The 22,607-nt window shown below is 42.4% G+C and overlaps 1 protein-coding gene across 1 annotated transcript; it reads left to right on the forward strand.

Annotated features, from left to right (window-relative positions):
* The first annotated feature begins 238 nt into the window (after window positions 1-238).
* Window positions 239-6,315, forward strand: LOC124798100 (ejaculatory bulb-specific protein 3-like). The gene is made up of 2 exons (XM_047261350.1): window positions 239-467; window positions 5,936-6,315. Exons 1-2 carry the CDS (start codon window positions 278-280, stop codon window positions 6,130-6,132), a joined length of 387 nt encoding a protein of 128 aa, XP_047117306.1. The 5' UTR covers window positions 239-277; the 3' UTR covers window positions 6,133-6,315.
* Window positions 6,316-22,607: the final 16,292 nt, after the last annotated feature.

A 22,607-nucleotide genomic window follows, 5' to 3' on the forward strand; every position in this document is an offset into this window, starting at 1 on the left:
TGTATTGCTCAATACATACGTGTATTATTCCGCTGGCTCCCATACTGCGGGATGCTGGTGGGGTAATACATCGAGACATGGCTACTCAAGGTCACGGGAGTTGAGAAAACCCACGCAGGTTTCGCATTACCGCAGCTGTAAGCGCTAGTTCTTCCAGAAGGCGCCCCACCTCGTGACTCTGGTATCCTGTCATAGGTAGTCATACGTCAGAGCGGCGGTATAAGAGGAACTTACCTGCGACCGAATCCCACAGTCTGAGCGGAGAAACACGGTTGCCATGGCGAGAAACCTGATCTTATACTGCTGCCTCGTGGCCGTCGTTGCCGTTTCGGTGAAAGCTGAAGACAAGCTGGACAACCTGAACGTGGACGAGATACTCAACAACGGCCGCCTCCTGAAATCCTACATCCAGTGCGTCCTCGATGCTGACGACGGAAAGTGCACTACAGAGGGCAAGGAGATCAAAAGTAAGTGCGGCAGCTTACTGTGCGTCTTTCGCTTCTTTGTTCCACTTTTCACCATCGCCAAAGTTCGATTTCCGTTTTCGTGGTAGCTACAGATGTTCGATTAGATAATACACTCGTAGAACATGGTGTAGCAAATGGCTCTGAGCAATATGGGACTTAACTTCTGAGGTCATCAGTCCCCTAGAACTCAGAACTACTGAAACCTAACTAACCTAAGGACATCACACACATCCATGCCAGAAGCAGGATTCGAACCTGCGGTCGTTGCGGTCGAGTTGTTCCAGACTGTAGCGCCTAGAACTGCTCGGCCACCCCGGCCGGCCATGTTGTAGCACTGTCATATAGAAAATGGCGAAATCATAGTGGAATTTAATAACTTCAAATACTTTACGGTTGCCTAGGAGGCTTCAAGGCATAACTTCAAGGACTTCGTTTCTTATTCCCTGTCAGGTGTTTAATCTAATAAGGTAGCATCGTGTTCCACTAAGAGCAACAAACAGTGTAACATCAAAAAAAATCCCGTGATATCAAGACGTCGTGTGACTTTATCCTTCTCAAATCAAACTTACACCCTTTCGTAGCATTTCAGAGATCTATCATATTATAAATTTCATGTCCTGCTCAGAAATGTTCTTGCCTGTCAAGGTAACGTTTCATAAAGCTTAAGGTTCGCGTTTTGCTTTAATCTAAACAATGAATTATTGGCATTTTGCATAATCAGGTTATTTTCTACGTCCCTAGAAAATATTTTTTGTTCGACCCCCACCCCCATCTAATCCCCAACGACGTATGGTTTAGCTTCCTGTCAACATGATACCTCTCCAATTCCCACCTCTTGTCCATCTCTTTTTGGCTTTGTCTTTACCTTTTCGCACCATGATCGTTTCTACGTAAAAGAGAACCTCCTCTGCTCTCTCACTGAATCCAGTTTTTTTTCTTTTTTTTTTCTTTTTTTCCAACAGCCCTCTTCGTATCGCCGTTTCAAGATTTTTTGCCAAAGTGAAGGTTTCATTTCACATTAGAGTACAAATGTTTCCTTTACTGCCAGATATTCTTAAACGATGACGTTACGCCCGACATCAATCCCCTACGTCTACTTTAAAAGCCCACTGCCGATGTAAATAATTTTAGCATTGCCTGTTGTTCAGTACGAAGTATTTCCTCACTTTTTTATGGTCCAACTGTTTACCCGGTACTTTTTCGTACAATATTGTTTATTTGCGTATACACTGAATCTCTTCCGTGTTTTATTGTGGTGCAGTCGACATAATGTGGGCGTTTGAAATACAAATAAACGCCATTGGGACCTATCAAAGAATATTATTGATTCCGAAATACAATTGTCCACGGGCACTACATATTCAACAGATCCACAGTAACATTTGACATGATATGAAGTTCAAGGACTCTGTTAGTAACTACTGTTTCTACGAATTTTAAAGAGTCAAACAGAGTAATTAAAATAATCATAATAATATGCGATTCAAACACCAACACTTTATAATACACTAATAATCATAGTGTTCATTTTATGTAGATGTAACACTGGAGAATATTAACCCTGTGCGTATACTGTTAATGATTTAAAACTACTATTACATTTGTTTGAAATAGACTAATGGAAGTCTAACCCGTATCAGAACAACAATTAGGCTTCTTCTTTCCGCTCATACGCACTCCCTAGACACTGTAAGAGACTTGTTGCCACTGTCGATGGGCAGCCTCTAGCATCATTTCCCGGCCGTTCATTCAACGCCCCTATGTGTCAGCAGATTACACGTCTGTACGACAAAATTAAGTTGATATTAAATTTCTCAGCGAATTTGAGATAAAAGATTTTCGTCACTAGATGCTGATGAAGCCGGCGTTACTTTTCCCTGTCATTACAAAAAAAAAAAAAAAAAAAAAAAAAAAAAAAAAAAAAAAAAAAAAGTTGGCCACAAAAACTGGAATATCAGAAAGGACAGTAAATGAAATGTTACAAATTGTGCGTATGCATAATCGGAAGAAAACATGATTAAATTTGTAGGAGATATGGAGTGTACACGGTACGAAAACTACTATACAGATCTGTCACGTTTGGTTGCATGAATGGCTCTCACACAGATAGGCATCGACTCGACTCGAAGTGAGCTTTGTCGGCTGTGGGTACGTCATTCCATGCGGCTTTAACTCTGCATCATAGTCATCATTCGTAGTGGCTGGCGAACGATTTCGTGCCAGTATCCCGCCAGTTGTTCGCCGGATGTGGTCAGTGAATCAGATATCTGGATAAAATGCTGTCGACGGTAACAGTCTGGATACGTCAGAACAACTCGGGTAAACAGCTGATTTGCTTTATTGTATTGGAAGATTAATTCATGGAGACGTCGAAGAAAATACACCTCCTCCAGCCTGAACAAGCAAGAAATGTAATTACTGCTGTTCAGGTAACAAGCTACAGAAACCAGAGGTAAGCATGTTGTATACCAAAGGTATCCCGTGTCATCAAACCGGTTGAAGTATGCCTTCTGCTAACGTCCTTCTTCTTCCATGTCTTGAAACATGGACACATGCATGGTGCTACTGCTTGCAGATGCGGCACCAGTCTGGAATAACGATATAATTTCAGTCCTGCCTCTATCTGCTGCTGCGCCAGAGGAAACGGTAGTGGTGGTCCCCATGATGAGTCCCCCCCACTAGAGAATTTCGGCAAGCAGAATTTTCTTCTACTTACAGGCGGCATAACATGATATTCTCAGAAACAGACAACCTTCAGTTGCGATTTCTGTGTGAGAAACCTGTTGCGTAATCTGTCGTTAGGTCCAGAATTCAGCTGACCTTAGTCTTATCCACTCCAAGCAGTTGCGCTGAAATGCCAATCTCTCGTATACAGAAGTGTATGATGACTCGCTGACGGATTTTGCATGCTGCCTTCATGGTGTTGCAATTTTAACGGTCAGCAGCGTATTCACTATACAGGGAAATTCGTCTCTTTCCTTTTACACTGTGTCGAATAACATGACTTGTAAACCCACATGGTGTTTGTAACATATGACTTGTATATCAGCGGCTGCGTAATGTTATCTCTACCGTGGAATTCTCACCCCTACAAATGATTAAAACGACCCTTCCATTGACAGTCTTCACCTAGGGACTTTCATAAAGCGTAAGACCGAGTAGTATATTTTCATCGTTTCAGTCAAGCAAATTAAACCAATTATTCCTGTCGTGATACTACTAGTACGCAGCACAACATGGTTATCGTAAGTTGTAAGTTGTATAAATATGAGGTCGTGCGGTTCTAGGCGCTCCAGTCCGGAGCCGCGCTGCTGCTACGGTCGCATGTTTGAATCCTGCCTCGGGCATGGATGTGTGTGATGTCCTTAGGTTAGTTAGGTTTAATTAGTTCTAAGTTCTAGGGGACTGATGACCAAAGCAGTTGAGTCCCTTAGTGCTCAGAGCCATTTGAACCATTTTATAAATATGAAGTACACAACATCGCAATCTACTCCACATGTAATTAGAGAATGGTAGAACATGTGTTTGAGTTTCTTTAGATTTCGACCTCCGTTATTAGACGGACAGACACAAACTTTATTTACCGAAGAATTCTTACCCAACGAAAGTTGCCAAACTGCCGTATATTTTAAGATTTTATTTAATTTACAAAAATAGTGTAGGCAATTCATTAGCACCTTCTTCAGGCCCCTGTGCAATTAATGAATACAGAATCAGATAGACTGACACTGGAATAACTGCAGCCATGAATATCTGCGTTCCATTAATTTCTTGTGGAACTTGACAAACACTGAGCTCACATTTCTCGGGATTCGTGTGTGCACAGTTGTAAAAAAATTCGCCGAATCTAAGTATTCAAGGCTCCGGTTACGCGTGTATCGATATGTCTGATTGTGTATAAATGTGGTACATAAGGACCTGATGATGGCATTAATGAGACTGGGAAACCGCCTTCCTCAATAGAATAACATCTGAAAATAAGCGGCTGTTTGGCAGTATTTTATCATACGCTGTCCTGTATCCACGATGTATCAACAGGAACACAAAGCTCGCTGGCAGTGGTTTGTAGCGGGAAACAGACAAATTATACCCTGACTGGCTCTTTCAGAAAACGTTCAGAAGGGAACCAAACGGAATTCTTCTCATTTATGGTGTTGTTGTTCTATTTTTCGGACCAGAGTGCGCATATCACTCGTACGTTGTTGTATGGAGGGCAGTTGTGCTGCACCGCTCATCTGCTCACTGTGCCATCACCTGCTGTGCAGATGGCGTAAATTTTGTACATGCAATTTTTTGCCTAAACAGTGGATGCAATATGCTAGCCGCAGTCTCATAGCGCTGAAATTTTCTCAGTATAAGTCAGAACACGAGCCAATATTTCTGTTTGTGCACTACCCAGGAACAGAAATTCGAGTCATAAAGAAGCAATTTACTTTATGTCAGACTCCACAGACAGCTAAAGAATCATAAATCTAGTAAACAGAATGTGAACTCTGTATCAGCGAATCGACTACACGTGCTCCTTGTGTTGAAATGAAGACTTCTCAGAATCTAACAGCCAGATTCTCCACTGTGGTTCTCGCCAGCAGAATCTCATGCTCGAGCCCCAGAGGGAAATCCCAGCAGGGATGTGCTCTTTGTCTCTAGAGGGAAGTCCTTGTTCACATCTCAGTCAGGTCCTTCCTGCACCCACGGCGTCGAACGTTGCACTCAAGTGACAAATACCAGTAGCCTGTACAAAAGTACTATGTTCCACTTCACAGGCCATGAACCTGCAGCCAATCATCTGAAGTTCGTGCTTCTTTCTGAATTTTGTGTGGAAGCTTCCATTTCCCCTCCTACATTCTTAAAACTCTGCCAAACAAAAGCATTTCTCTGCTTTTCAGCGGAACATGTGTGCTTTCAATGAGAAGATTCCACGGAGGTCAGCTAATGACCATCATTTCTGATCTTTCGCATTTCTTCGCACTAAAAGCATGTCCCTTTGCCTTTTCCGCCACCGATACTTTTTCTCCAGGTACAACTGTCCTGAAATACTTTTTGCGCCGTTCCGACGGCACTACGGCCTTCTGCTACCTTGAGCAATGTACACCGCCACCGCAATGCTGTACTCCCTCTCACGGCAGTAAATGTCCGCCCCTGCAGATCATGACCACTCTCTTTCCAGCCCACTTTACCTGACAGCGGCTTCAGAAGAACGCATGCTTCACTTCGCCTTCTTTGTCTGTGTTCAGCCTTCAGTAAGCTCTAGTCATGCGTTACTACGGAAATCGTTAGTACTTGGTGGTAGCCAGTATCTGCCAGTGAAATGGTTTATAATCCGTTTGTGCATTGTAAACAGTGTTTTAATATAAATATAAATGTACAAGAATATTAAATGTAAGGTGTGAATATCTAGCCATCTTATAAATTCTTTGTGTTGTTTACAGTGAGACTGTTTCACACCATTTTCTGTCACATTGCTACAGGCAGAGTGCCAAAACTGGTGTCGACGGGATGCAGCGACTGCACGCCTAGCCAGCTGGAGAGAGCTGTCAAGATCCTGAAGCACATCACAGAGAGGCACCCTGCAGAGTGGACCAAGCTGAAGGCCAAGTACGACCCCACGGGCGAGTACACCAAGAAGTATGCCGAGGCCTGGAAGGAGCGGGGCGTCAATTTCTGATCGCCGCACCAGAACGACTCAGCTCTCAGCTGTTACCCAGAATTCAACAGTAGATCCTGTCTCTTTCCAGGAACTTTCCCACTACCGTAAATTCATGTGATAACTTCGTCCAATTTTATCACTGAACGGAATTTCTAAAGCTACACTTGTTCACAATATTCCAAACATTATCATATGAAATAAAAATTAATCGTTAAATTTGTGTTTCATATTCTGGTAGGTTGCTTGACAATTTCCTGCGTCAGAGTATGAACCCCTGTCGAAGTCCCACTTTTCTCTAACTATGTTTGAACCATCACGTGTGACAGTTTATCGAAACCTGTGGGTAATGACCCACGAAGGCAAGAATGAAATTTTATGATGGGTAAAAACGAAAGGGTTCAACTGTCTTTCGGCTGTGAGACTAAATTACTTTTAAAATATCGTTACTATTATAACTGTTTCTTAACATTGTAATAATGATCGTGTAAGTTACCAATAATTTAAGTTTTTCCTTCAAATACCAGTATCAACATGTGACACAATGTGGTAGATATTACAGCTACGCATACACTTTGTACTTTGCAATACGCATCTATGACAGTAAAGTTGAGACATACACATCTCACACATTTAAATATCTGATAAAAATGCGTCTCTGAGTGGTTGGCAGTTATCCCGAAGGATGACGAATTGCTTCATTATTTACTTCACGACAGATAAAGGGACTAATTGACAATAAGATACAACTATAACGTTTACAGGGCGATTCCGTCTGGAAACCCACGAAGCGGCTTAGATGACGCTGAGGCAAGTAATATAATATAACACACAAGGGTCACAAATGTCAGGAAATACCCCAAAAACAATATGAGAAATGTTGAACATATGACGTCACCAGATGCCGTATCTTGCCGCACTTGCAGTGATTGCGCTTGGGAGTGAAGGGAGGACTGATCGAGGCGAAGCTTGCTTTCGTAACTGTGATCTGTTGTAAACGTAGAAGTTACAAAATTATATCCTTCGGTGTAATCAAGTAAGAGTTGGTCTTATTTTGTGTTTCATTCCTTTTGGTTCTTCTTATATTGTTTAGGAGACATTATTTAGTATAGAAATTGTATGTCATTTACTGTTAACGACGTAGTCGGGAAACTTATAGTGTTTTACTTGTGATGCAAAACATTCGGTTTGTCTCGTACTAAACTTTGCAATAATGCTGCGGAGAGGGCTAGCCTGTAAAAAAATTATATAGCTTGTAAACGCGTAACTGTTTCAAGAAATGAAAAACATACAGCCGACCAGCACCACAACTCGATCCCTGAACTCTCCGCACTTAAGACGCGCACCTAGGCCTGGATCGACTGCGACATAAACTCTTGGCTCAACTACTGCCAGCGCGGGGAGGTAACTTGTGGTGAAAGAGTTTTAAGGTCTCATGTCGAATATTAGTCATCCGTTAATGAAATAATTCCGAAAATTTACGACACTATGTGTCTTATATTAATTTACTTCTCTCATAGTCATGTACGTCCCTTCGGAGATGTTTAAACGTTAACAATAATCTCTCCGTATTTGCTGCTATACTACTGTACGTCCTTCAGCACAGTACTATTATTATTATTAATGGTATATACGTATAGGCCGCTACAGTACCACATGAAGCGTGTACTTAACACGAGTTTTTCTCAAATGCTATGTTTCTTTCATCCTCTGACTGTATATTTTCTTTGTTTCTTCCGACCAATTTGTTCCTGTCTTGAATTTCTTTACCTCTTGTGATCAACGTTAGGTTCTTAAAGCTTTATATATATCCCAATATCTGTTCAGTTCGTCAGGTTTCCGACAGTTTCTTCATATGCCCGTCAAATTTCGGTCGACGTCTTTTCAGATCTTGGATTATACTTGATATCTACTAGGTCTCTTTTCTACTCTGCAATCTGTAGCATTCTTTGGTCTTCCTGGGCAATAGGATTTTATTGATGAGTCTTCTTTCTAGTATCTTAATATTTTCTAATGTATCTTTCCGACTAATGATCAACATTTCTGATGCGTATATGATTTTCGCTTCATGACTTTTACTGACTGATTTATGCATTACTGAGGCTTTTAGAAATAAGCAGTGGCAGTTGTTTCACTGCCTCGTTAGTGCATGATTTAGTAACACACCTACAAAAACTAAATATCAATTTTCTTTTGTCATTTTAAACATACGTATAAATGTTCAAAGAAAATTCCTTTCATTCTAAAGTTTAGCTAGGTTGTAATGTTGATGATGACTGTGGGGGTGGTGCAGAGAGGTTGTGGGGGTTACCAGCTATCTCATTGCACTCGAAGGTAATGGTGTCAGAAAGGTTGTGACCCACTGATATAATATCCAGTCAAAAGAAAGGAAAAGAAAAAATTAAGAAAATAACTGGTTCGTGATGCACAACATCCTAACAATAATTGTAATACCAACTGGGCGTTTCTAAATCTCCGTTAAAAAATAGTTTGGTGAAGTACACGTTAGGGAGTAAATAATACCTAACGGAGTACAGCAGTTGTCGGCGAACCGTATATCTGCTTAAGGGAAAACTTGTGTAATAATTTTTCAACCTTTCTGCGTCTGTTGGATGAGAGAGTTACCATAATTGCAGTTACCATACTTTCTATTAAGAAAGTAAGTTGTTGATACTGTTCAGTGTTTAGGTACACTCGAAACTTACACTGTGGAAGTCTCGTCCTACATATTTTGTCTCTTCTGACACCGCTAAACTGCATGTCGTTGCATTACTGCGACAGCCGTTAGCACTGAACACCGTTACCATTCAAGTCAGTTCCTTACAATCAATGTCAATCAAGTTGCAAGTAAGTGAGTTAGTATTACTTTTTACTCTGCTGGCGCCGGAGAGAAGCAAACTCTATGTAATCCTTTTTTTTTCTTTGTCCCAAAATGTAGATTTGTCGATACGGATTTCTGTTCCATCTTTTTATGATGACAAGAAGACACATTAGACGTGAGGAGTTTGATTCCAGTTAGTACTATAACTATATTTGAGAAGATGTACAACGTTATGGAATATGTAAGTAATCAATTCTAGCGTTCACTTATACACTGATTACATCCTCCTGACGTCACAAGGAGTCCAAGTCGCAAGACGAAATGTCATCTGCGTTAGCCATTTACCCTTTAATCGTGAACAGGGAGTTCTGCTGCAGATGATCAGTCCTGAGGCCGGCGAGTGCAGCGGACCACCGGCGTCTAATCGATATATCACTCACCTTTCCCATATAACGGTATCCAGATGACTCTGTATATCTAGATGAACAACTTTAGTCGAGGAAGTATTGCTAATCCTACTTTCAAAACATAGGAAACCTATAACACCAGATTATTCCTCATTTAGTTCAAATGGCTCTGAGCACTATGCGACTTAACTTCTGAGGTCATCAGTCGCCTAGAACTTAGAACTAATTAAACCTAACTAACCTAAGGACATCACACACATCCATGCCCGAGGCAGGATTCGAACCTGCGACCGTAGCGGTCGCTCGACTCCTGATTGTAGCGCCTAGAACCGCATGGCCACTCCGGGCGGCCCTCATTTAGTGTACCGATACAGATACCGGTACTTCACGAAAAATGAAGGTGACTCAGAGACTGAATCTCATGAATTAGGATAGTCGCAGTAAGTGTTATCGGTGTTTCGGGACCTTGGATGCCTTGATGCCTAGTTTCTCCACAACTTTGTACGGTTTTTACCATAGTAGTCATAAAATGACTCTGAAAGGAGGACGCGACGGTCGGCTCTAATCACAGAAGATCTACTATCTGGGACCACTGCGAAGTGAACGAGTGGAACATAATTAGTGCCAGGTCTCAGCATCTTCTCAGTTTCCTTATCTCACATGCCTTCCTCTCAGTAAAAGTGCAAGGAGAACAGGTAAGAACGACAAAACTCAAAGATTATGTTTACCTTGTGGCAGTAAGGGAGACACAAGACGTCTGTTGAATGAGATGGAATGAAAACTAAGTTATATTTAACAACAAACTAAGTTAAGTCACACGTAATTTAGTATAACATTACAAGATCAATGTTAGGGAAGACACGGCACTAGATGATGTAAAAGTATTGTGCAGTATGAATAGCAAGATCACTCAATACGGTCGACGGGAGGAAGCGGAAAAATGCTTACGACTGACATATTCAAACAACACTTTTGCATCACATCGAGCTATACTGGTATGAAATATTAAAAGACCCTAAAGAAGATGGACATATAGACTTGAAACATAGGCCGTGTGAAAAATTTCCTTCTTTGTTGACAACCGGAAGCTGCAGTATAATGGGACACTCGGGAATAGTGAGCTTGTCAATATATACAGGATGGTCCATTGATCGTGACAGGGCCAAATATCTCACGAAATATGCGTCAAACGAAAAAACTACAAAGAACGAAACTTGTCTAGCTTGAAGAGGGAAACCAGATGTCGCTATGGTTGGCCCGCTAGATGGCGCTCCCATAGGTCAAACGCATATCAACGGTGTTTTTTTTTTAAATAGCAACCCCCATTTTTATTACATATTCGTGTAGTACGTAACGAAACATGAGTATTTTAGTTGGACCACTTTTTTCGCTTTGTGATAGATGGCGCTGTAGTAGTCACGAACATATGGCTCACAATTTTAGACGAACAGTTGGTAACAGGTAGGTTTTTTTAAATAAAAATAGAGAACGTAAGTACGTTTGAACATTTTATTTCGGTTGTTCCAATGTGATACATGTACCTTTCTGAACTTATCACTTCAGAGAACGCATGCTGTTACAGTGTTATTACCTGTAAATACCACATCAATGCAATAATTACTCAAAATGAAGTCCGTGAACCTCAATGCATTTGGCAATACGTGTAACGACATTCCTCTCAACAGCGAGTAGTTCGCCTACCGTAATGTTCGCACGTGCATTGACAATGCGCTGACGCAAGTTGTCAGGCGTTGTCGGGGGATCACGATAGGAAATATCCTTCAAGTTTCCCCACAGAAAGAAATCCGGGGACGTCAGATCCGGTGAACGTGCGGGCCATGGTACGGTGCTTCGACAACCAATCCACTTGTCATGAAATATGCTATTTAACACCGCTTCAAGTGCTCGCGAGCTATGTGCCGGACATCCATCATGTTGGAAGTACAACGCCATTTTGTCATGCACTGAAACATCTTGTAGTAATATCGGTAGAACATTACGTGGGAAATCAGCATACATTGCCACATTTAGATTGCCATCGATAAAATGGGGCCAATTATCCTTCCTCCCATAATGCCGCACCATACATTAAGCCGCCAAGTTCGCTGATGTTCCACTTGTCGCAGCCATTGTGGATTTTCCGTTGCCCAATAGTGCATATTACGCCGGTTTACGTTGCCGCTTTTGGTGAATGACGCTTAATCGCTAAATAGAACGCGTACAAAAAATCTTTCATCGTCCCGTAATTTCTCTTGTGACCAGTGGCAGAAGTGTACATGACGTTCAAAGTCGGCGCCATGCAATTACTGGTGCACAGAAATAGTACGGGTGCAATCGATGTCGATGAAGCATTCTCAACACCGAAGTTTTTGAGATTTCCGATTCTCGCGCAGTTTGTCTGCTACTGATGTGCGGATTAGCCGCGACAACAGCTGAAAAACCTACTTGGGCGTCATCATTTGTTGCGAGTCGTGGTTGACGTTTCACATGTGGCTGAACACTTTATGTTTCCTTAAATAACGTAACTATCCGGCGAACGGTGCGGACACTTGGATGATATCGCCCAGGATGCCGCGCAGCATACGTAGCACACGCCCGTTGGGCATTTTGATCACAATAGCCATACATCAACACGATATCGACCTTTTCCGCAATTGGCAAACGGTCCATTTTAACACGAGTAATGTATCACGAAGCCAATGCCGTCTGCACTGGCGCAATGTTACGTGATGCCGCGTACTTATGAGTTTGTGACTATTACAGCGCCATCTATCACAAAGCGAAAAAAGTGGTCCAACTAAAACATTCATATTTCTTTACGTACTACACGAATAGGTAATAAAAATGGGGATTCCGATTTTAAAAAACGCAGTTTATATCGGTTTGACCTATGGCAGCGCCATCTAGCGGGCCACCCATAGCGCCATCTGGTTTCCCCCTTCAAGCTAGGCAAGTTTCGTTCTTAGACGTTTTTATGTTTGACGCTTATTTCGTGAGATATTTTGGCCCAGTCACTAACAATGGACCACCCTGTATATCGGTCGAGAGATGTAGATCACCTGGAAGACAAAAGCGAGGAAATTCAAGAGAGACAATCGAGCGCATTTCGTGTAACACACGTGGGGACAGAAAGTTTAACATGAAACAGAATAAATGGAAGATGGTATCACAGTAGTTGCGTAGAAGATGAGCGGCATAGAAGTTGTTTATGTGAAATATCGACAGACGAGATTTGTTCCAGAGATTTCTGAGATCTCTGCATAGGATAATACACATTAAGGACAGATAGACGGTCAGCGTCGGTCGGAATGTCATCTGTCAATTTTATTGCCTTGCACATCTAGGTTTCAACTGACAGTGCAGGAGTCGCCAGTCCGTTACAAGTAGTCACGTAGCCTGAATGTAATTATACATGCACATTCCAGTGTAACTGAACCATGTACAATCATTAGTCCAACTAGTGCTCGTACATGCCTCAGTTAGATTGGGATGTGTGTCGTTATCATTTTACACATGTCATCAACATACAAATGTGGGTCCAATATGGTAGGTGTTGTACATGGGCTAAGCAATGATCGTAAGTAGAACGTAGATGTCCGAAGTAATATTACTTTGCAAGTAAATTCTGAAGGACACTTGGGGGTTCTTTAGCCACGTACTCTGTTCGGTGTACAGATTCAACGACTTCTAGTGGCGGTAGCCTTCGCTGCAGTTCCTATTGGATTCTGTACAGAATTTGTGTCAAAGGTACCTGTCAGTTAACATGACAGACTGTAGATCCCATAGAATTAAAAACCATACCAAGCAGTTGAAAGTGCCACAAATATCCCGTGAGGTCGTCATAAGAATTCAGTGGCGCAAAAATTGACAGTTCTTTGACTATCCTACTGTCACTGTCCACAACGCAGAAAGTTTTCTCGTGAGTTACAATACAAAGCAGTAAGACAACAAGGGAGTGCAACATCTTGTGGGACAATGTAATAGAATGATCATGTAGACTCAGGTGTGGGTAAAGGAGGTGGCAGACTTCGGTTCATTGCTAGGAAACTATGAAATTGTAAACAATTTACAAAGGAAAGTGCTCACCAAAGCCTCGTCTGACTTATTGTGGAATATTTCTAAAGTGTATGGGAACCACGAAAGGTAAGACTGACGATGATTATCGAATAAATAGTCGTTTTTTTTCTCAGACAGTTTCCAGGCACATAAAATGTAAGAAATAAAATAAAATGAAATACGAGTACCACGGTAGGGACAGAGCGGTAACATGCTCTGATACCATTCCAGGACATAGTTACACCATACAAATTTTAAATATGTATATACATATGTACGTGAGTACGTTCCACATCAAATCCTAAACATTTTAGGGTACAAATACCGTTTATAATTTGGTGCAAGAACCAGCCACCTATCAGTTTGATGGACCAGGCAGTGAAAAAGCAGTGTAGCCCACGAAGAGGGGCTCCTTTTACTTTAGTCATCCAGTATCCGCGAGTGAGAGCACTCAGAGAATTGCAACATACTGGACACGTAATTTCAAAGCTTTACGAACCTTTTTGTCGCAGACGACCTTCACAAAATTATAAAGGAAACAAGTTTATCGTTTACCACCTATTCTCTTTTAGGGGATAAAACTGCCACATGAAGCATGACCTTTTAATTTATCCCCTCGTTAATACTAACTACACTATCATCAAAAGTATCCGGACACCTGGCTGAAAATGACTTAAAAGTTCGCGGCGCGCTCCATCGGTAATGCTGGAATTCAGTATGGTGTTGACCCACCCTTAGCCTTGATGACAGCTTTCACTCTCCCAGGCATACGTTCACTCAGGTGCTGCAAAGTTTCTTGGGGTGTGGCAGCCCATTCTTCATGAAGTTCTACACTGAGGAGAGGTGTCGATGTCGGCCGGTGAGGGCTGGCACGAAGTCGGCGTTCCAAAACATCCTAGAGGTGTTCTATAGAATTCAGATCATTACTGTGTGCAGGCCAGTCCATTACTAGGATGTTATTGTAGTGTAACCACTCCGCCACAGGTCGTGCACTATGAACAGGTGCTCGATCGTGTTGAAAGATGCAGTCGCCATCCCCGAATTGCTCTTCAACAGTGGCAAGCAAGAAGGTGCTCATAACATCAATTTAGGCCTGCCTGTGCTGTGATAGTGAAACGTAAAACAACAAGGGGTGCAAGCCCCCTCCATGAGAAACACGACCACATCATAACACCACCGCCTCCAAATTTTACTGTTGGCACTACACACGCTGGAGGATAACGTTCGCCGGGTATCCGCCATACCCACACCCTGCCTCGGATCACTACGTTGTGTACTGTGATTCCTCATTCCACAAACGTTTCTTCAGGTTCAGTCATCCAACATTTACGCTCCTTGCACCAAACGAGGCGTCGTTTGCCATTTACCGGCGTGATGTGGCTTATGAGCAGCCGCTCGAACATGAAATCCAAGTTTTCTCACCTCCCGCCTAACTGGTATGGTACTTGCAGTGGATCCTGATGTAGTTTGCAATTCCTGTGTGATGGTCTGGATAGATGTCTCCCTATTACACATTACATTACAAGCGTCTCCAACTGTCGGCCGTCTCTGTCAGTCAATAGACGAGGTCGGCCCGTACGCTTTTGTGCTGTACGTGTACCTTCACGTTTCCACTTCACTATCACTTCGGTAACAGTGGACCTAGGGATGTTTAGGAGTGTGGAAATCTCGTGTACAGATGTATGACACAAGTGACATCCAATCATCTGGCAGCGTTCGAAGTCCGTGAGTTCCGTGGAACGCCCCATTCTCTGCTGTCTCACGATGTCTAATGACTACTGAGTTCGCTGATATAGCGTACCTGGCAGTAGGTGACAGAACAATGCACGTAATATGAAAAAGTATGTTTTTGGGGGTGTCCGGATATTTTTTATCACATAGTGTATATTCGTGAAACCTTTCGCAGACAGTATTCATATACACCATTGAATATACCAGAAAAATATGTTATTATACGATGTTTAATTCACTAGATAAGACGTCATCAAGACTTCGATGCCTGGAAAGCTACCGCATCATGCAAGAGTTTTATTACCTCGTTGTTACTAACACTATTCGCAACACATTTCGCAGACAGTATTCACATAAACCCGCTGATTGTATCTATAAAAATACGTCATTTTACGACAAATAGTTCAGGAGATACGACGTCGAATACTTAGATGAAAGATAAATAATGCCGCATCAGACATGACGTTTTAATTTAGTACTTCTTTGCCACTAACACTACTGGCAACGAATTTCGCCGACAACATCCACATATGCCGCTCAGGGTATCTGGAGAAATGTCATTGTACTACACACAGTTCAGGAGATATGACATCATACACAAGTGATGGCCCCTGTATTGGGACTGTGTAGTGGTAGAAGCAATTGAAATCCGGCTACCTGATGATATTAGAAACCGACATAAGGGGTAAACTTCACGTAAGAGTTCGAATCCTGTTTTGTTTGACATTAAAAAGCAACGATCTTTGTTTAGGTCATCATTAGATTTCAGTGTTTGATATCGATTAATCGTTTCCGCAAGAATTCACCACCGGTTCCCTGTTGTCGTTTGCGTTAAAGGGCAGTTACGTTCGCGAACATGCGGTGGACCTATAGGCGGTGTATAGAGCCGCCGCTGCGGTTTGATTTCAGTTCCGGCGAGTTAAGATCTACGGCTTACTCACCTGGACATGGTGGCCAGGTGGATATCCCAAGTATTGTGTCAAGATGACGTTATTTTCCAGCTGGAGACCTGGTACGAATATCATCAATCACTACGCCGGGTATGCTTACGGAGCAACATTAAGTCTACGGGAAGGAACTTTCTGTGGATGATTTATAAACTTCGTAAGAAGAAGGAGAAGTTTCTCAGCGTCCTCGCTTTTCTGCTGAGATTCCGGAATGAAGATGTGATACCTATATTTGCTAGAATATTTATTACATTGGGACAATAATGGCCAACAACGTTATGAAGCGTGCTGGTTTTGCCTTAGTAAGGGATCAAATTCGTTTTACTCGCTGACAATTTGATTTAATATGCAAGGATTTATTTTACTTGAGTCTGAAGTTATCGGCGCAGCTGTCTGCTCCTTCCTGGGAATATTCTGACAGCTCGTCTTGGGTAGTATCAGACTGGGTCCATGCAAACTCCGTCAGTAGGCTATCTTCGAACTTTCAATGGCTTTCCTCTCAGTTTACAATAACGGACGATGACTCGCGTCGACATGTCGTGATTAATCTCACATCCAAACAACTGGACGATGCTATTGTGGTGTCACCGCCAGACACCACACTTGCTAGGTGGTAGCTTTAAATCGGCCGCGGTCCATTAGTACATGTCGGACCCGCGTGTCGCCACTTTCAGTGATAGCAGACCGAGCGCCACCACACGGCAGGTCTAGAGAGACGTACTAGCACTCGCCCCAGTTGTACGGACGACTTCGCTAGCGATGCACACTGACGAAGCCTCGCTCATTTGCAGAGCAGATAGTTAGAATAGCCTTCAGCTAAGTCAATGACTACGACCTAGCAAGGCGCCATTAGCCTTACATAGCTTGTATCTAAAGAGTCTCACTTGTCTCGTCAAGAGCGATGTACCACAAGGATGGATTAAAGTTAAGTATTCCAGCAGCTACGTACTTTTCTTTGTAGCATTCATTACGTATCCTGTTTCAGACCTCACGCCCTCCTATATCTCTTGCCTGCGTGAGCTAAACGTGTGCCTTCCGGCTACTTCCGAGTGGCGTGGCTGTCTTGTTACGCCACAACAGCTATGCTGGCAGTATTGGAAAAGAGGTTAAATTTTGCACCTGCGCCCATAAATGTTCCCATTACTGAATACATCACCGTGGTTGAGCAACCGGTGTCCAGGTTTAGCGAGGATTTAGCTGATGAAATTAGGCAAGACGTCTCGCATACGTTGTGTCGGGTGCCACCCCGTGAAGTGATAATAATCTCCTCGCTTGAAAGAGCCGCGATCAGGTCCATCAGAGAAGACCAGTATTCGGTAATTCTACCAGTTGACAATATGGAAGTAAGATGTTCGCATTTTCCGACTTGGGGGATATTGTCAATCCCCATGTCGACGTATTTTTCATTTAATGACAAATACATTGAACAAACTGGCTGAGCCACTATGGTGTGTCCATTACCCGCCATAGTCGCCTGTTTGTTTATGTATAATTTTGAGGACACGATAATGAAGTCGGAGTTCTTGAAACCAACTTGTTATTGGAGATATATTGACGATCCGTTTGTGGTACGGTCACAGGGGAGGGTTGCTCTGGATAGTTTCCTAGATCATTTTAATTTTCTGCATACCAATATTATTCTCACGTCAGAAGTTGAAAAGGATAGTAAACTCCCCTTTTTAGATGCCTTGGACTACAGGAGGGATGATGAAACATTAAGATACACTGTTTATCGTAAGCCCACGCCTAGGGGCCTTTATCTTCGTGCATCAAGTTGTCATCCATTGTACCAACGTAAAGGGGTCCTACGCGTACTGGTAAAAAGAGCTTATGCCATCCCAGATGCAGATAATTTGACACAAGAACTGGATCATCTAAAAACAGCGTTCAGTCAGAATGGCTATACCGACAGTCAGATCCATCATGCTCTAGAGAATTCACCTTTGCGGGAACCAACAGAAGATACAGGCAAATAGGTGGCGTTCCTACCTTTCGCGAGAAGCATAACTCCAAAAATAGGAATAATTCTAAAGAGATTTGATATTAAAAGTGTATTCCGTCTGTCAGCAAAGACTAGAGCGCTGCTTGGCTCAGTGAAGGATGATTTGGGTTTCAAGCAGCCCGATCTCTACTAAATTCCCTGGCATAGCTGGAGAGCCTATTTTGGACAGACGATTCGTAAGGTCCAGAAACAATGCGTGGAGCACCATCGCCACACGCGTTTGTTGTAGCCAGAAAAATCTGCAGTTGCGGAATATTGTCTAACTGAAGGAGATGAAATATTGTATGATGAGACACAAGTGGTTCTCCCCGTGCGGCGTTATTGAGACTGTGTAGTGAAAGAAGCTATTAAAATCCAACTATCTGGTAAAATTATAGAGATAAGCGGTATCCTTGAAGTAAGAGTTCGTACATTGTTTTGTTTGACATTAAAAAGCGCCTGTCTTTCTTTCGGTCATCAATAGGCGTCAACAGTGTTTGATAACGATTTATCGCTTCCGCAAGTTTTCACCACCAGTGCGCTCTTGTGCTTTGTGCTAGAGAGCGGCTACGTTCGCGCGTACGCGGTGGACCTACAGGCGGTGTTTACAGGAGCGGCCGGTGAAGTTTGATTTCAGTTCCAGTAAGTCAGTGCGACGGCTTACTCACCTGAAGATGCTGCCGAAATATTTTGTCAAGATGACGCTATGTTCCGGCTGGAGACCGGATATGAATACCATCTGGTACTGTTTCTCTTACAATACGACGATACCGGGGGGCGTCTGTGCTGTGTTGGCGTCCAGACCTCGTCTCTGGATGTGCTACAGAAGATTGTAGATTGTGAGGTGGACTGATAGAGTAAGGCTTAAGACGATTTCTTTAGAATCGTCGAAGAAAGGAGCTCATGAAAAACCATGATAAGAAAAACGGACAGAATGATAGGACATAGGCAATAGGTACTAACGTCCATGGTACTGGAGGAAATTGTAGAGGGTAAAAACTGTTAGGAGAAGACGGAGACTGGAATACATCCAACAAAAGAATGTCTTCCAACGTGGACGAATATTTTATTAGAGATGCTATGCGTCTGGAAAATAATCATTATTACTAAGATCATCATCTGTTCTGTTATCAAATGATTTTCTAGTTTTTCGGCATATTAAGTAAATGTCCTTGCAGTAATTAATGGTGACGCGCTATTTTATTGTGTTTTGGTGCATTGAGTGTACCATACCGATTTATGCTTTCAGATGTCTAGCTGACACCCTAATATTGAAAAACACGAGCGTACTAAAAACTTCTGTATATGGGACAGACTGAAGTAGTAAACATTGAAGAGGTAATCAGTGCAAAATGTTCAAGTGTGTGTGAAATCTTATGGGACTTAACTGCTAAGGTCATCAGTCCCTAAGCTAACACACTATTGAACCTAAATTATCTTAAGGACAAACACACACACCCATGCCCGAGGCAGGTCTCGAACCTCCGCCGGGACCAGCCGCACAGTCCATGACTGCAGCGCGCTAGACCGCTCGGCTAATCCCGCGCGGTGGTTATCAGTTAAAATGGATATTAAAAACAACATCAAATTAAGAGAATTCTGCAACCAAAACCACCGAACCAAACAAAGAAAGTATAAGGAGAAAGAGATATTAAGGCTACGGCCTTTCTGCCGTGTATGGGTAACATGTCATCAAAATTGCCAGAATAATGAATATGTATAAGTGGTTGTGCCCGTCTTTCCATCACCCAACACGGTTGATCTTGTGGGATTTCTGAACGGTGACCTGGATTTACGAAAGGCAGAGGTATATGAAATTCCTTGCCGCTGTGGTATAAGGTACACGGGACAAACAATATGCACTGTCCAAGGACAACATCGAACGTCAACCTGTTTTCTACAGCCAAACCGATCTATTGCATTTCCATTGGCCATTTCATGATCCACGAGGAACTCAAGTTACTGCCGATAGCCTCATCCTGCTAAAATTTGTCGTGAAGGAAGATGTGGAAATACAGGTACCAGACAACATGGTCAACCAAGACGACAAATCATGGAAACCACTCGTTTCACGTCTGTGCTCTCAGAGGCATTATTTTTCTTTTACGGCTTGGGAATCCAACACACGTCATTCATTTTAATAATCAATCGTATCATTCATAAGGACTGCGAATTTGCTGAATCTGTGAATTCTTCGTGCATTCTTAGACGTTTCAAGTTTTATGTGTGATTCACGCTCATGTTGCCAACTGTGATATCTCTGACGCACGTGCATTTTCTCTACAGTATTGTATCTAGTGGCTTAAATACCACCAGCGACTCACCTTGAAGTTGACTGTAAGGTCACCAGCCAAAAAAGAGAGGGAGGAAATGGTACTGTTCCGGGTTTATCACCAAAAGGTGTTGAAATTGACTATTTTAGTATTTTCATTCATTCAGCAAAGAGTTACAGTCGTTGCAGAAATTAAATGAAAACTCTGTACTACGTAAGTATCAAATCTTCAGAGATTCGTTTCAGCAAGTCACATGGAGGTGGCAGTTGCTATAATTTAGAAGGCATTTGGGAACAATTAATCATCATCTTGTGAGAACTTAGAAGGAGTAACGTTTCATCAAACTACCAAATGGAGAAAGCTGTCAGATAGAGACAGATTGATAGAAATTAGTGTGGCTTCACTGATTCAGTTTCCATCATATTATTGTATGATCCTTGCATGCCCATCAGATTGTGAATTCTAAAATACGAGAGATGCGGCACATGCATACATTTTAGCTGGCTAACTCTTCTATGGCCGCCGCCTCCTTTGCAGAATAGTACGCGTCGCTGCCTTCTGTACATAAGGTCACAGGTGATATCTCTTCCGACTTACTTCCGAGAGAGAGAGGCTGGAACGGGATGTACTTAGCCTCGCGAGGTCAAATGACAAGATGATCGAATAAAGAAGCACCAGCATCGCCAAGATTCATCTAGTGGCAATGACAGCAGGAGGGACTGTCGACATACTGATCGCAGACCATAAAACGCTCCTCACACCGATTAAGACCTAATCCGTTAGTGGTGTTTCCGTTAATGCTTCTGTGGCACTCGTACGTCAGTCTACTCATCTCTCACAATCTGTTGAGGTTCATCACCTGCCACTCCTTAATTTTGTGTGGGGCCTTTCTTGCTTTGTAAAAGAAAATCCCAAATTTCTCCTTTTGCACGTTAATAATGAACCACTGAACACCCGAGAAAAGTTATCAGATTTGCTGTCAGCCAACATGGAATTCACCCCTACACAACTGATCAGACTTACGCGTCACAAGGATACCTTTATTTCCTGTAGTCACATCCATAGAGATGCCACTTACTGAATGTGTTTGGTATTATCGAAAGTCACCCCTGTTGTGCCTGATTGGACAGAATATGCTTTGATAAACTAAATGTAAAGGTTCTTAGGCTGCCGTAATCAAGGATATTAAGATGAGAGTAGATTGCTTCGTCGATACCTTAAAATAAATATATCAGTAAGAGTATTAGAGCAAAATATCGTTTACAGAAATGCCGCATGATGTTTTTCTAGAGACAGAGGCAGACTGCTGTTGCAGTCGGTTACGGTGTGGTGGAGCCTACTTATGCCATGCGATCCATCCACAGAGAAACAAATAACAGACTTACATCTGAAAAGATTGTGCCGTTTACGAGACTATCCACGTACTTAATTTTAATGAAAAGTCTGCAACCGCTGTATTCTCTCAGTGGCTTGGTGTTCAAATCTTTTTGGTGAGTAGGTAATATCTGCTTTCACCGCTGAAGACCATGGCGCATCATTACATCTTCCAAGTGATATTCTGATGTCACCAGTCGAATCGCGCACGTTAATCCTGTGGCGTAGTGCAAGACGTGCAAAGAAGTGTTGGTACCCTCAGTCTCACTGCTAACAACCATTTCTCAACAGTTCGTATTAACACTTCTGGGCTCACAAACTCTGTTATGTGTTCTGTGGTGGCCGTACTGTCTGACAGTACTGCCCTTGCAATACGACGATGCTGGCCGGCGTCTACGTCTTTGAGAGTGTTGTACGATGGCTATTTCTTGATGGTGTTAATATTTGTAAAGGAAAATGATGTATTTGAAGAACTGTCGTCAGAGAAACGGTTGTTTGGCAATAGTATCTGTGATGGCAGCACTGTGGAGTCGTAGAATCTTTGAAAGCCAGTAGTAGAAAGCTGCGGTGTGCAGCAGGCGGGTCTCGCTGAGTGCGCAGTGTCATCCATGGACGCACTTTTGGAACTATGTGAGGCGCAGATTTCATTATGAGGAGGAATGATGACTTAGAACTTTGGTTGGATGGCATATGGACATGACAAGGGTTGGAAATGAAGAACATGGATGATGAGGTAAAGAGTTTATACTATTTTCATTTTTGTAGACTTGTATTGTTGGTCCAGATAACTCTTGTCACAAACGGGTTTTTTGATTATTATTCTACTGACAGATCTTCTGAATTAATTTACTGTACCGAGGAAGTTATTAGATTAAATGAATTTTCATATGACAGCCTATAATGGTC

Source organism: Schistocerca piceifrons, chromosome 5 (genome assembly GCF_021461385.2).
Source record: "Schistocerca piceifrons isolate TAMUIC-IGC-003096 chromosome 5, iqSchPice1.1, whole genome shotgun sequence".
Classification (NCBI taxonomy): Eukaryota; Metazoa; Arthropoda; class Insecta; order Orthoptera; family Acrididae; genus Schistocerca; species Schistocerca piceifrons.